The 17,293-nt window shown below is 33.2% G+C and overlaps 1 protein-coding gene across 1 annotated transcript; it reads left to right on the top strand.

Moving 5' to 3' along the window:
- The first annotated feature begins 245 nt into the window (after nucleotides 1-245).
- Nucleotides 246-5,436, top strand: LOC123561685 (complement C1q tumor necrosis factor-related protein 3-like). The gene is made up of 3 exons (XM_045354217.2): nucleotides 246-518; nucleotides 3,815-4,017; nucleotides 4,320-5,436. The coding sequence occupies exons 1-3, from the start codon at nucleotides 347-349 to the stop codon at nucleotides 4,527-4,529; spliced, it is 585 nt and encodes a 194-aa protein (XP_045210152.2). The 5' UTR covers nucleotides 246-346; the 3' UTR covers nucleotides 4,530-5,436.
- Nucleotides 5,437-17,293: the final 11,857 nt, after the last annotated feature.

Below are 17,293 nucleotides of genomic sequence, written 5' to 3'. Positions count from 1 at the left end.
ATTTTTATGAAACACTCAGTTAAACTCTCCATACTAGTCTTGTCGTAGTTGACAATTTCTGGTGAAACTTTGTTTTAAAACATATCATTTTAAATTCTTCAGCTTCATTCTCAAATACCAATTATGGTTTCTGTTTGAGAATAATGTTTCGGCTACTTAACCTACTCATTGTGAAAGCGGCCTCTCACAGCGAGTAAATTTTGCTGACGTGATGTACAGCACAGAGATAACCAAATCCAGTAAAGATAAGTACATTCACCCTCGTCTTGTATATTTTGAGAAAAGGTTTATTTCAATATAGTTGTTAACATCATGTTGATGTGGAAAACATCGAGGTAAATATGTCATGGTTTGGATTATAGTGATACTTGTTTTGAGTAAACAGTCAAAGTGTGACATTGATGGTCTTGAGCCAGGTCAGTGCCTCTCCAAATTCGACTACGATTATAAGGTGATGAGGCAACTGTTGAAATTTGAGAGAGAAATTCAAGAACTCAAGCAGAGGAATTCATGTAAAGGTAGGTTTATATACCTATAGCGTTTTGTTTAATTCACACTTAATTTGCGCGCTCCGGTCGACTTATGCGCGCTCCGGTCGACTTAGAAGTGACATATAATCCTCAAGTTTCACCCAACTATTTTGACAAAGAAATAATACTTTGTTTCTTTTCTTACCAATAAAAGAAAGATGTTATACGTTATAGGTATATATAGGTACAGTATTTCGGGTACTCAGAATATGACCATCAATGAACCAGAGGACACCATTTTAATTTTTAATAAATTTCTACCTTATTGATTGAAAAATAACGTCTTCATTTTGGTATTATCTTCCACAGCCATATTTAAGTTTCCGACAAATCAAGCATCATGCTAAAATGTTTAACATTTGAAATGTAATATGATATGGGCACAGTGCGTACATCAAACTAGAAATCTGTCACAGATACGGATGCCCCCGCAACATGAGACAGGTCACAAACTAAAAGAAGGACCCTTGGCTCTATTTATTTAAAAATATTGTAGGGAAACCAGAAAATTTAGTAGTCTGCATATGTAGTGAAAATTGGCTAAGTTCAACCGAGGACTGTGACCTTTACCTTTGCCCTAGTGAAATGGTTTTGCGTATGACACATCGTCTATCCATGCTTATCATTTGTGTTAAATTCCTTTTTTAAATCTGACCATGCATGTCAAAGTTATGGCCCGGACGCGAACACCACCCTTTCCCGAACACAAACAGACAAACATACAAACACACACACACAGACAGGGTAACACACTATGCCCCAGAGCATATTCTTCGATATTTAAGAGAAGAAGGTATAATACGATTGCTTTTATTTAAGGCTAGGGTCATTATCTAGTTTAAAAAAAATGTTTGGAAACTTCTACAATATTGTGGTAACTATTAGGGTCCAAAATTGGCAAAACTACCCTGTCACAACTCTGGGTAGCTTAATTACTTTGATCTACAAACTCTGGTAGAAATTTGCTTTTTGTATGAATGTTTTGCATGTCATTGGATATGGTGACATGTACAAAGACAACTTAGCAAAAATATTTGAGCAGTTTAAAAACATAGAAAAATTAAGTGATATTGTTATGTCACAGACATTCCTGTGAACTACGTTACCATTTTGAGCTGAACATTTAAAAGTAAGTACTTGTATAGATATGTACTATGATCAGTCTCAAAAACAGTAAAACATAAAAAGGGTACAGTATGAAATTATTTTTTTTCATATGTCGTTGATAAAATTTCACAAAAATGCCATTAAAATCGATATCCCGTTTCTTTTACATTATTTGTTAACTACGTTACCATAGATTACTGCTGTATGCAATAACAACAAAGGTATGGCTATTTCGCACTACATACATATTAGTGAACAGTATAATATTAAAGCAAAAATGCTTTACTGTGCTTCATGTTTATTAAGTCAGACAGACTTAACCTAATTTTGTGAACTACGTTACTGTGAACTACGTTACTATCAAAACAGCAAAATGTCTAATACTTAATCATATGACTAGTTTCTTGAGGAGCAATACACATATACAGCAACCTTCATGGTGTTCTGTGTAAACAAAGATGGTGCGTTTAGTGTTTGATTTGATCAAACAAAAGTAACACAAACAATCAGATTCAACCAGTCATCGGTTAGTAACAAATCAAGCAAGTTAACCTACTGATATATATCAATTTTCTACATTTTCTGGTGGTAATATGATGACTCTGTGGTGTGTTACTGCTACATTATATGCAAACATAGGTATGAAACATGGAGAGCATGCTGGAGATGGTAAAGTAGTTCACCAAATGGTAACGTACTTCACAAAAATTTATTTGTGATCATAATCGTTTTTATTAATTCCGAAAATACGTTGCATTGTTGTTTCACAGACTTAAACACTATATCACATGTTTAACTTGTATTTCTATCATAAGGATATTTAGTTCTTACAAATAAGCATTTTTGTGAACTACGTTACCAAATACATGTACTGGTTGGCATTAGCTATATGCCCTTTTGTTTCTTGTTCTTTTAACTGAGTTACATCTAGTCACATTCCTTTACGTTATGGGGCTGATTTTATTTGTGATATTACGCGTAAAGTAACACTTAGCGTATAATTGATCAAAACACATTCAACTGAAATCCTTATACATAATTGTTGGTTACACTTCTTACTAGTTACATAATGATTTATAACTAGTCAGCATTAGCTATGCTCCCATACACTCGTGCTGTTGTTATTGAGATCCCTGGTCAATATTCGTTAACTGTGGTCACCATTATGTCTATTTTGAATAAAAACAGCTGGATTCTTTACATCACAGGTATTGAATCCATAGTCGACTTTTCTTGAAATACTGTAAAATAGGAATTCTGTGAAAATATAAGATGTATAAAAGTACTGTATTGTTATACAAAATTGTCAAGAAAGTATTTGCTTGTGAAAGATTATGTAACATAAATTAACGGCAACGAAAAACAATAGAAGTCACACATTCACTGTCTGCAAACTATACGCAGAATGGTGAACTATGTTACCAAACACAATTTGTTTTTGTCCCAACGTGTATTTCAGATTTTGCTTCTTCTAAATTCCAATCTTAGATTATTTATAAAGTGAGGTCATAATACCTGTAATTAAATGTAGTGTCCAGTATTGAAAAATTGTTTTGCTGTCCACAGTTTAACTTCAAAATAAGATATTTAGAAAAATGTGTAAAACGATATTTTTTTAAACAGACACATTTTAAAATTAAAACATCTGACAAAAATATATGTCCATGGTAAATATGTTCTGTTAAACAGTTTTTTTTATTATTTCAGTAAAATGTTTAGAAATGAATCGTGTATTCAATGTTATAATTGTAGTTGTCATACAGGTATGTATCCACCCACTATATAACGTAGTTCACATAACGAAATTGGTATGTATAATTTTGTTTCAAAAAATATTTTGCTAGTATTTACAATTATTTTAATGTTGAAATTGGTAGCAACAAGGATTAATCTGACGATATTAAACACAAAAATATAAGCAAAATAAACTTCAACAGCTTTTCTCAAAAATTGTTCACATTTCCGGTGTTTGAGAAGCAGATATTCGCTGCAAGAAAGTTGTGTTTACGTTCAGGTGTTAGATATGATTTATAGAATAAATAAACGTTTATCCTGGCAAAGATTCAGAAAAATGTTTATATCATATGCAATGGGGATATTTATCTTATATCTAGACAGAAACTGAAAAGCTAAGTTTGAATGAGGTTAAAATACTCCGAAGTTTATTGTAATTTTAGATAACCAACCGGTGGCTTTTATGGCAGAGTTGCCAGCAAACCTGGTCAGTCCACCTATTGGAACTACAGTTGTATTTAGTACAGTTCATACTAATGTCGGACATGGTTACAAACCTGGGCCAGGGATATTTGTTGCTCCAGTGGATGGCACATACAGCATCAGCCTCGTTGCTTCTTCAAGTCCTAAGGCTACATCTGCAAATGTATGTTGAAAATGCTGGTTGAATCTTTAAATATATCAGTTCAATTAACTTAAAAGTATTTATTATTTTTATATTATTATAACAAAAAGTTCACAAACGTTTCAATTTTTTTAAGGCTAGTATTTCTTAAGAACAGTTGTGAAGTACGACAAATTAATTTGGAAAAAATAATTTACAGCAAAGATTTCTTTGCTGAATTTGCTGTCTCTTAAATTCTTTAAGAATAGGCACAATACAAGAATTTACATTTATTTTCATATTTTTAGCTAAATATGCACGTTTGTTATTCTTTTTATTACCAGCTGCATCTCTACATCATGTACAACACGTCACACGTTGGCTACATCTTCTTGGATCACAACTCTGATAGATGGCTACTAAGATCTACAACTATTGTATTAGAACTGAAAGCAGAGGATACGATTTATGTTAAAATAGGACATCAAACTGGAACAGTAACGCTTGCTGGTTGTTGTTTTCATACTCATTTCAGCGGTTTTCTGATTCATTAAAACAATTAACAGGACATGACCTGAGTCATTTCATCTGCCTGCGAACTCACTTTAGTTGTGTTCTGGTTCAATAAAAAGGTAAACAGAATATGACTTGAATCATATGATCTTCTAACTCACTTGAGTGATTTTCGGATTCATTAAAACAATTACAGTTAACAGAACATGACATGAGTCATACAACGTACTTAATATAGCTTATTGTAAGTACACTTAAAATAGCTTATTGTAAGTACAAAATAAAACAAACCTAAAGCTGTGGAATTAGCAGTAGGTTAATGTTAATTTTTAAAAGAAATCATGCTAAATTCCAACTGCTCTGATTAAGTACATCGTCGCCTTTTCTGTTGCGCAAAGTGTTAGTTTGAAAATATTTAGATGTAGATATATACCATTGAATTCGACAGAGTTCACAGTTGGTGCACTTGAAATAAAATTGCAAGCCAAGTTAAAGAATTTTTTTCGGCCACATCATTCTTGCACTGTTTCCAAATGTTGAAGAATATAATCAGATGTTTCAGTATTATACTGCAGTACAATGTATTTGCATGAGTTATTTGGGAAAAATAGAATATTTTATTCATACATTTAAACTCCTTTTTGTTTCATTACATATTGCGTTTAACTTCTTTCCGGTTTAAACATTATAGTAAGTTATGTCCAAACACATTTTATTGAACAAGCGCTAAAATAGTGAGAAAAAAAACTCTGATTGTCCAACCTTTGATCAATCTCGAAAATAAAACATTGAATTGGCGAAAAATATACCAACCAACCTTTACAGTCTTTAAATACAAAAAAGGTATCGTGAGCACCTTAATCTTGTTTCTTTTTTTCCACTTTTCAAAACGCCTATGACAAGAAGAATTTATGATGAAACTTTGAGCCTGGAAAAGGAAATAGGTCATAGTCAGAAAAGTCAGAATAAGGCGACGGCTTGGTAAATGTCATACCATTTAAATATCACATGATGTTATTTTTCACCAATGTTCTACAGATCATTTTAATCAAAAGGGTCCTCCAAGCCAAATGTCGAAGGTCGCAGTTTCGAATATTCAGTTTTATATTACTCACTGCAAAGACTAACATGAAATACTGTTGCACGTTAAATTACAGGAAAAGAAGACATCGTTGGATCAGTTGTTGCCATTGATATATTCTTTTCGGTTAAGGTGAGTCGCAGATCGTTCTTGAAAAGGAACATTTAATGAAATTACACGCACAAACGATGGAATTTTCTCCCGCAAAAGTATTTTGAACTTGAATGAATTGTCATTGGTGTACATACATAGTTGACTGTAGCGATGTTCAGGAAATTGAAATAATTATATATCATATGTCGCATTCATATTATATAGTATGATAATCCTGACTTTGCTCTATTTTTGACGTGATAATAAAAGGGGGATATGTTTTCAATTCAATTCAATATTTTTATTTGGCATAAACAATAAAATCTATGCCAATTACAGTGGCGTACAACACAATATGAAAGAGAAAGCATGAAATTAAATATAATATGTAACACAATTGAATGAGCAAAAACTCTAGATACTGCAACTTTACAACATAAATATCGTGTGTGTTTGCATGAACTGATATATACACTTTGCTTACACCAAATTAAGTTTAACAAGATACACTGATAGCAGTGAAAACTGCCCATTGTGTTTTCACTGTTTCCACTGACTATTTGGGGTTGATATAAAATGATCACTTTTGATCTGAAAAAAAATATATAAAGTCATCTTTCTTGATATACTAGATTAAGACATGTATTAAATGCTTCCCATTTACAGTGAAAATAATCCAACTTTGTTTGACCAGCATTTACTATGACATTTTAATCACGGAAACCAATACCTACAAAAACGCACGCTTTATTATAATTGATACAGAGCTGACATATGAGCTTCGTTCGGATAGCCGGCGATCTTTATCTAACAAATCATATATTACTATGGAATTAATCAAACTGGTATCTTTTTTCTGGTCTATAACACAAATATATATAAATATGTGTGTGTCAAGAGTAATTAGTGTATATTATAGCCATCTGTTTGAAATGTAACATGGAAAATATCGTATTGCCCTGAAGTATCTGTAAACATCCAGGATCTACTTTCCGGATTATATTTACTTCACAACATCGGGTGTTAATAGCTGTGTGGCGGCCGTAAAACGTCGCCGACTTCATCCAGTGTTGTTATATTTTTCCGTCCTTCGGGATCATTGATTCAACTCATTTAGATTTGAAATTGAATACTGTTACGCCAGGCATAGGGGCGTGGCAGTGTGCATTTTCCATTACTGCTCATGAACAGACTCAAGAACCGAGTCTGCAATTGTTGCCTTGTTCTCGTGCTTCCGAAGGATCTACTTTCCGGATTATATTGTTTCCACATGATAATAAAGGAAGTCAAGCTGCTGATAAACAGCCAAAAATTTAGGGTATTCTGATTGCACCGTCAGCGCATACCGAGATGCGGTAGCCTAATGCTTAAGGTATATGCCCCGCAATCGGAAGATCGAAGGCTCTAGCCCTATCAGAGGCGGGTCTTGTTACTGAAGGGAGACCGGTTGGTTAGCCGCCAAGTAGTAAAAAAATGGTTACCGATTGCACTACCCGCCGGATGGCTGGCATTAAAAAGTAGGAATCTGGAATAAATGTCTCACAAGACAGTCTGGCTGGTCCTTTCAGTAGGAGTGTCACTATTAAAAACACATATTTGTTCTACTCTGGAGAATAAGTGTCACTTTGAAAAGAGAAAATTTATATCCATAGATCTTTATTATTACTATGCCTGCAATTAGGACTAGAAACTGACGGCTTATTGTAATTTTTAAAAATCGTTTCTAGGTTATTTAAATGCTTGGTGATCCTTAAGTACTATGTTTTCCCTCCGCAAATGTAAAAAATGCGTGGTCATGATATTTGCTGATATCAAAAATGCTTTTATAAATTGTTAATTATTACAAAACCAGATCTTGCTGCCGCGGTGTAGATGAACCTTTTTTCAATGAAAAAATATAAATAGATTCCCCTTAAAGCATTATGCAAACCAAAACAAGTACAGCAATACACCGAGAATCGTGTCACTCTTTGGAGAAAAGATTTAGCAGCCGTTGTATTTATATATACAAATCAACAAGAATTATCTTTAAAACGAAATCAGTACAGGAGAGGACGCTACACCATCTGTACACGCAACAGCACACATAACGTACAAAAAGGTGTTGCCAAATAAAAACTCGCCAACTGAAAATAGGGACACCATCTTGGATGATCATTAATGCTTGTTATGGAACCTTTTGGCTTTAAGGCGTTTGTGACATGCAAACCTCACAACTACCCTTAATGCAACTTTTCGGACGAGACAGTAAATATGTAATCTGTGTCGAATTGTCTGAAAATAAGAATTGACTCATATGATGACCAAAGTAGGGATTGGACCCTAAGAGACTATGGTCTAGTGATTTGATACCGACATCCTTCACCACTTGGCTACAGAGGTACCTTGCTAACTGTATTAGACGACCAGTTAGATTGTCAAAAAACAATGTTCTACATAAGTAGAAAGATATTTCCCTTCTTTTCTTGCAATAATGGTTTCAAGTTTTCCAGTTTTTAACACATGTAGTAAATTATTTACATATAACTGTGTATTCAGTTTGTATGTCAATAGCTTCATTTTAAATGTAGAAAAAGTTCGACATTAACGTGACCAAGATGATATATAATTACAAAATAATTTAGAAGAATAAAGTAAAGTAACCATGTAAAACTCGGTGATGCTCAGCCAGAGTCAATCTTAACTAGAAATTAAAATTTTATACATCAGCATGTGTAGTAAAACTTTTCCTAATCTAAGGAATTTCAGACAATACTAAATACACTTTTAGATGTGTTTGCTTACCATTTCTTAATATCACATGAGGTCAAGAAAGTAAAGTAAAGGCACTTCAGTTTTGTTTTCAGTTTTTCTGCGGCATTTTCTTTCTAGTCTCAATGGATAGTAAACATTTCAAGTAATAGTAAAACCAAACTGGTAAATAAAATATAGAAAGGAAGTAGATTTGAAGATTAATTCCCCTACAACCTTACTAAGGTCCAATAATGTTATTGCGATATCTACAGTTGGCAAGCCATTAAGCTTGCTTTGTTGAAAAAATGTTTATATATATTTAATTGTAAGTGGTAGCGCTCAAAAATGCAATTTTTCTTCGAAACATTTTATAATAAGGCCTTTTTAAGGACTCATTCATTGGATGATTGTAATACTTAAGTCCCTTTTTTGCAACTGTTAATACTCAATTGTCTGAAGATATTGGATTAAATCAGACTGAACTCATCAGATCCCGAAAGAACACAAATCAAATATTTCTGTGTGTGAAAAATATATCATTTTGTAGTTAAACTGCATATACTTATACACAGTTTGACTGATACCTTCCACAGCATAAAAATGGATTTCTTATTCATATACATTTTGTAGATGTTTGAGACTATAATAGTTACAGTTAGAATGAAAGAGTTATCAGATACAGCGAGTGTGTGAGGGAAAGGGGTTGGATGGAATTCATCATACTTCGGGGTTGGATGGAATTCATCATATTTCATACAGATATGCTTATCTTTATCCAAATTTAGATGCAAACATGTTACAGCAACAAGTTCATATGCTGAAATTTGGCTATTAACAATGCTTGTAGAAAGATTATCAAAGTCATATATTACTATTATGCTTAAAGTAATTCAAAACTGCTAGACTAGTGCTAATTTATGTTGCCTTCTACAACAGCATCCCAGTTTATGACACTATCATATTTTATTTTTAGCTGGCTTCCTGTACATATTTCAAATTTATGAATACAACGTCTTTAGATTATTGATACTATGTTTAAGATGAATGTCTTAAGCATGTATTTGGATAAATATACCATTTCTTTTACAGAATGACCACATTTTACCATTAGAAAATTAGATGTGTAAAAAGACGATTTTCTACCTACAATTTCATTTGAATATGTTGAAATTTATGTTTTTCATGTATATAAAATCAATACTTGATTAAAACTTTAAAGAAACCTTATAAATACAATCCTTTACTATTTAGAAATATAAATTTCCATTTCTTAATTAGAAAAACAGGTTTATTTGAAGGTTAGATTGAATATATAAGGGCATATTAACTGAAATATAGCAGCCATTTTGAAATTCAAGATGGCCGCCACACTGATGGCCGAAAAAAATGTTACCAATGGAATTCTTAAAAAGTATCCCGTAAGCTTCCATAAAAACATAACTTTTTAAAATATAGGAAACAAAATCACAGGATTACAATTTGCCACAAACTAATGTGTGAAGCTCTAACCTGAGTGACCAAATACCCGGTATGAAAATAAAACATATAAACAGGGTAAATCCGAGATGTTATTAAAGTTATAACACAAAGAGCATTACGTTTATGAAAACGACTAGGCAAGACGCGTATTGTCTTTTTGAATCTGACTGTGATCGTTGACCATAATATTTTTAGATCTCAATGGTATATCTGAGACTTTAACAATAGAGGATTTCTGTACATTTTGTTGTTACAATGTATATAAACATTTGCAAAAAAATCATTCCAGTGAGTAAATATCAGCAACAGATAAATTTTTGGTTGAATAACAAGGACAATAACTGCCTCAGCAATATGACAATCCACGACCAAATTACATAGCCAATCACTGTCTCGGCAATACGACAATACTGCCAAATAACAAAGGCAATCACGGCCAACGACAAAAATATAACTGTTTCGTAAATACGAAAATTCACCGCTGAATAACAAATCCTATCACTGACTAGGTATAATAAAAACCAAAAACCAAATAACAAAGCCAGTCACTGTCTCGGCAAGACGACAGTAAACGGCCAAATAATAAAGACAAAAACTGCTCCGGCAATACAACCCACGCCGAATACTAAAGACAATAACTGACTCAGCAATACAACAAAGCACAACATAACAAACATAATAACTGGCTCGAGGAGACGACAAGTCACGAAAAAATAAAAACAAACAATCAAAGTCGCAGCAATACGACAACTAATGACAGAATGACAACACCAATAACTGCTTTGGCAATTCGACAACCATGAGCCGAAAAACAATTCAAAGTTACTTAGATGCACAACCTTATCTGAATATAACTTGCTTCAAACTTTTACTCGAACATCCTTCATGCGAATATGGTCTGTACTAAAATCTTCATCAGTATGTTAGAGCATCCGTGTCCAATGGGCACAATTGTAGTTTTTTCTCTTTTCTCTTAGAGTTCAATAAGAAACTTCACCTAAATGTTGCGCATTTGATATCTTATCCTTAAAGAACGATTATGCCAAATTTCTAGACTCAAACATATACACCCATTTGTAAGCATTAAACAAAGTTTAATTATAAAAAAAGAAAAGTTAAAATTGTTATACTTAGCCTTTATACGAGAACACATTTTAAGCAATGAAAACAAAATGAAAAAAAAAATCCTAGGACCAAGGCATTTTAGAAATCATCAAAAGTTCAGATTTTTAAAAACAGTATTAGCTAACTGGACTTTTACTATAACTGTAAAATTACTAAATTTCAAACTTTACACCGAGAATACATTGGATTTTCTTAAATGTATTTATTGCAATTATTTTATTTTATTCGATAGAAATAGAATTTTCTGACTTCAAAACCTGTATTCATTTGTAGGAAATGTCAAAAGATAAGACAAATGATTTCTTTTGATGTTTAAGGTTTTATAACATCTCATTGTTTACTTTGTGGGAAAAATACTAATTGCAAAACCAAAAATGTCTAAACGCTCAAGTCTTCATAACGTTAAACTGAAATTTACTCTGTGATTTTAATGTAGATTGGAGCTATTTTTTTTCAAATTGTCCGATTACACAAAAGTGATGTTTTGTGCATGCATCAAATAGAAGTCAAATATGATACGACTGTTTTGTAATAAAAAAGCTTAACAATTTAAATATTTTGAAAGAACACATGACGATCTAAACACACTCTATCTTACCGAGAAAGTCAATCCATTACTCGTCCGATACTACGAATACTATTATTTTTTCATATTTTACAATCGCCTATCGCCTAATTATGAAAGCACGATGGTGGAATTACATGGAAGTAGATTTGTAGAATACCGATGGTAGGACGATATCTACTATCATAATGTACTACCACTCTATTATCATTAGCATTTTTCCTTCAATGTGGTTACTCATCCAAATCCGCAAATGACATTTACTAAGGAGAGTAGTGGAAACGCGTTCCTTTTAGTTTGATTGTAAATTTGAAATTGAAAGTGTCGTTTCTAAATGTTATGGACACATTTGGCATAAAGACAACGGGCACTAGGATGGATGTCATATTTTAAAACTTGTTTTTGAAGCAGATCGAATACACGTAACAAGCCTGTTGTTTTTGGACGTTATAAAATTGTACGAAATTGATAACATTTTTATAACGCTGTGTCCAGCAGAGAAAAATTTGGTTATGTAGGGCTTTCCCTATTTTATACAATGTACGTCCGGGGGCAGTGGCGGAGGAGGGGGTGAAAGCTGTTGGTAAGATAAGATATTAAGTGCATTCGGCAACAGGTGTATTGATATCTTTCTAAAGTACTCTCGCGAGATTTCTAGGGCGATAATTACCGTCTTAATTATCGCATGTCTTTCTTAATTCTCGCATTGGAAAATTAAAACTAAATAATGATACAAACCTGCGAGAATTAAAAAGCCTCGCATTGTCGCCCGGTGTTAGGAATCATTTCTTACTATAACAGTTGAACTGTGTTTCGGCATATTGATACATAATATCCAGGAAGGCTTATATCGATCAATTTTATCCCAAGCGTCAATGCGACCATGCGAGGTTTTACTAAATCTCGCACTGTGGAATTGATTTTCGGGGAATTTTCAAATTCCAAATGCGAAAGTTAGGATTGAGAGACATACGAAAATTAAGACAATAATTATCGATCAAAAAACCTCGCGTCTCGCATGTTATATGTTTTCGGACAAGGTGATAATGCGATTATTATCGCATCGTCGCGTGCTGGTGAGTCGAGAATTGATGTAGCACGAACAGGATTTCGTGATCCATTACTTATCTGCAATAATTACCGTATTATCCATTTATATTTTATTTGGCACATATTCAAGTATGTATTCGGGGAGTATACAAACTATTTTACATAATCCGAAATTTTCGTAAACTCTGGTACACTTTGTTTTTGCCTTTCCTTTCATACTTTATAGCATGATGGGCATTGCATTTCCACAGTTATTTATGTCTAAATTACAAGTTCTGCCGACTCAGGAGAAGTTTTAATCTAAACTGATTAAAAAAAATGTAGTTTACCATTCTTTAACATAATGTACACATTGCTTAATCATGTTAGTTTACAATGACAATAGCTTTTTTAACCTATCTTCATTTCATAAAAAATATCTTATATTGCCATAAGTTTATACCATTTTAAATAATTTATTATATTTAAACAAGTTGTCATTTTGATATCAAACATATTCATAAATTATACATTTTCCCAGATAAGCTTCATACATAAAAATAAGTGTGACATAAAGTTTGAACAGGCTCTTAAGAAGAGCAATGCATATATTTACTTTTATTTAATATATCGAATTCTGTCTGCTCTAAGATTTTGCTCCGTCATACACATGGTAAATCTTATCCGTCCGGGACGGGTCCGGGAGGTACGTTGAATATAACCGATATTAACTGACATTAATGCGTAACCTTAATGACTTTCATTGGGTACGTGTGATTCCATTTTTTTACTTATAGCGGTTCAACCTTTCATAATCATAATTTAAAAATATATCACCTAATCATCAGATTTTGAGATAGCTGGATAAAGTTCTATTTGAGACAGTAACTGATTACTATAGGAAAGTATCAAATGTTTCATTTCTTTGATCACCTTTATAGTATTTTGCAGCAAAAGACCTGGTTTTCTTTAATTACAGCTCAAAAAGACCTGTAAGTGGAAAATGACCAGAAATACTGTTGCAATAAACAGGTGTAAAATATTCAGGTCTCAAAAATACAGCTTTTGTACGTTCGTGCATGCGTGCGTGCGTCCGCCTGTGTGTGTGTGCGTGTGTGAAACAAAGGCCTGAAAAGGGTATGCAAATCACCTACGGGGTACATAGTTTAAAAAAGAACATCGTAACTTACGTTTCTATTTGTATCGTTCGTTTATTTTATCTAACTTAATGCAAGTTTTTTTCCATTTCGCTTAAGCCGGTGCTAGGTGGCGTGAGGGGTGTTGCACCTTATATTACCTCTCATGAACAGACTCAATCAAACTGAGTCTGCTATTATTTTGCTTGGTTGCATTCTATGCTTCCAAAGGATCCCTTTACGATTTTATTGTTAAGTAATTGTAAATTCGAACTGAAAACTAGCTAGATAATGAATGGATTTTATTGGAATTTGCCAAACGATTGTGACAGCTAACTCTATTATATTTTTTGTCGATTTATCAGCTATTCATTTTGATACATTTTGAATTTCAAAGTTCAATGCATTTGTTTTGCCGCGCCTCTCCAAAGCATAAAAAATGGACTGGTGTGTTTTACACGTATCAGAGCTCAAGTCGAAGTATTTTACACAAAAGACGTTTACACATAGTAATATCTCCTCAGCGGGACGATATTACGACAGGAATTTTATATGAAAATCTACGATAAAGTCCGAAAATCTCGGTTGTAGAGAGTGGCCGAAATAAATATAGACAGAATCTCAAATGTAACTATAATGCTATCATAATAAACAAAAATGTATTTCTTTATAGAATGAGATTTGTTAGTTTATAACAATCTTGGCGATGTTATGAAAGAAGATATACAAGGAATAATTGGCTATTATCGTATGATATAATAATGCTGATATAAGCAGAAGCCGAAAAACACCATTGGACAATATTAGCTGAGTATAATAGGTGGAATCGTAACAGAAAATGACCCGTCATTCTTTTATAGAATTCATATATTATTAAGTTATGTTTGGTAAAAGTAGTTTTGATACAGGGCCGTCGCCGGCTTCGAAAAAGTGGTTTGGCCATGTGCCCGTGAGTTCCGAAGGCAGGGTCGGTGGGAAGAGCACGTGGGGGGTGGGGAGGGGGATTTTCCCCATCTCTTAAGAAGGATTCGGGGGGTCTTCCCCGAGAAAATTTTAAGATTCGGGATGCCAGTAAATGCGTTTTTCATTGAATCTTGAAAGCATTTTCGGCTAAGATTTTCAGTCAATCTCATAATATTTTTCAAGGATAACTATCCAATATTTGCCCAATTTTAGCAGATTGCTACAAATGTTGATGTATGTTAGTTTCTGAGTGTCAGCCAAGACATAGAAAACAACTACTTCGACCGCTCCTTGAGTCTCATCAGGCGATGGCATCAAACTTAATGCAACAGTTATGTCTGATATGCAGATATCCCTGCTATATTTTTTTTATTTCATTTTTTGTTTCTTTTTTAGTCCAAATAATCAGAAGAAATTAGCATTGTGGATAATTATATTAACAAGGCAATATTTCGGCACTTTTTATCAGAGCAAAAGATGAAATTTAATGCAAAAAATCTGGTACGGCTGGTTGCGGCCGATATTATGCTCGGCCAAAAACGTGCCGGACGGACCGTCCGCGACGGCCTTGTGATACAAAATATATATACAGTTTATTGTCGCAATTGAAACAAATTTTAAGGCAAACATGTTAGATTCAGCAAAGACTATACATGCATCATCCCGTTTCTGATGTTTTCTAATTAAATGATAAAAGAAAAAAAGTACGAACTCCTAATTTTAAAGGAACTCGGAGTCCGTAATAATCCAATATAATATAACTAGTAAATCCGCCTGCATTTTATTTCAACTTTTAACCGAAAATCATTAATAAATGTTTTATTCTCATATGCTTAAAAAGCGGTTCAAAACAAAAGGAGTCCCATACCATTAATGTAAAAAAAAGCATTTCGGAACATGTCGATTGTGTTACATGTAAAAAATTTGTTCTGGGGTTATACATTTTGTGTAGCATCATGCGGCCCTTTGATGTTTTGAAATTAAAACTCGTTTTGATTAAAACCTTGTCATGAAAATTGGTAAAGTGTAATGTGCGACTTACAATTGTATGCACTGACTTTTAAATTATTAAACTCTATAAGACGATCTCATTAAACAATAATTTAAAAATAGTTGTAATGTCCTTCATATTTCAGGTTGAAGAAGAGTTTCCATCATGCCAAGGTATGAAATGTCTTTAAATTTAGCAAACGAAAAGCAAAAAAGTGCAATAAACGGCGCAATGAAGCGGTGACGGATATGCATTTTTTTTAAAAGAGAGACGAACAATTTCCTCGCTAAGTTTCATAAAGTTCACATTTTCGTCACAGAGACTCATGACCTTTTCGCCATTAAAAACTCCAAAACTAAAATGTTTTGCAACTGGACTGCCCAAAACTTAAGTGGTATTGATAAAGATGGACCAGTAAAAACTACAAATTTAAAATGTTAATTTTTGGGAGCAAAAATCGTTAAAATATGATTGAAGAACAATTGATAGTGTACTTTCAGCAGGCAATCATACATATTGCGACGATGATAAAAGTGAAGAATATAAACAAACTGCGGGTGAAATTACTGAGGCGAATTCACTTTTGGCACGTTTGGTACTGGATTGGAACTATTCTACATCAAGTATTTCATTTAAATTGTTTAAAGATACCTTACAATGGTACGATTGCATAGCGATTTCTGAAATGAGGTATTCCGAAGAAACTAAAGAATTCTTTAGGAAAGGCAAGATATTATTTGGGAGGACAATTTTTCAGATTCATGCGTGGCTTTGTCCATCAGGGGCTTGTTCAAGGACGAAAAGCGACAGTAGGATACTACTACAATCCATCGTCATCTGACTTCCTGTTCTGTCAGACAGAGTATTAAACGATTTCACACCGAAGTCAATAGCATTTGGTAGTAATAAATTGGAACTAGGGATTCATAAAGAAAATATAGAAATGTCGGCGCTGAGTTTTGTGAAATTTTTCCCCCATCTACCGTAACTGTGAATGACGTATCTTTCATTGCTTTTATATTATAGTTTTCTATGTTTTCTATTAGAATCCCTGGTTCTTATTTATCACTACCAAATGCATTCATTGATGGGCAAAATTTTAAGCCACGCATGAATCTGACAAATTGCCCTCCCAATAATCTCTGGTCTGTCCAAAAGAATTCTTTAGTTTCTTTAGAATATATCATTGCAGAAATCGTTTTGCAATCGTGCAATTGTAAGGTATCTTTAAACAACTTTCATAAAATATTTGATTTACAATATTTCCCATTCCACAGTTTCCTCATTATAAATACCACTTCATTTTTTGACAGTCCATTGTACATTATTTAGGAGTTTTAAAGTCATGTGCCTCTTAGACGAAAATCTGCACTTTACGAATCTTGGAGTGGAAATAGTGCGTCTCTTTTTTTAAAATATACATGACCGGCACATCTTCATGCGCCGTTTATTGTACTTTCTTACATTTCGTTTGCAAAATTTAAGGACCTTTTACAGCTTGGCATGATGGAAACGCGTCTTCAACCTAATATATGGAAATACATTAACATTGTTTTCAAATAATTATTTAATGAGATCGTTTTATACTTCAAGAAAGTCAGTGCATTCAA

The sequence above is a fragment of the Mercenaria mercenaria genome, chromosome 15, assembly GCF_021730395.1.
Source record: "Mercenaria mercenaria strain notata chromosome 15, MADL_Memer_1, whole genome shotgun sequence".
Lineage (NCBI taxonomy): Eukaryota > Metazoa > Mollusca > Bivalvia > Venerida > Veneridae > Mercenaria > Mercenaria mercenaria.
This window is presented reverse-complemented; position numbering and strand designations above follow the sequence as displayed.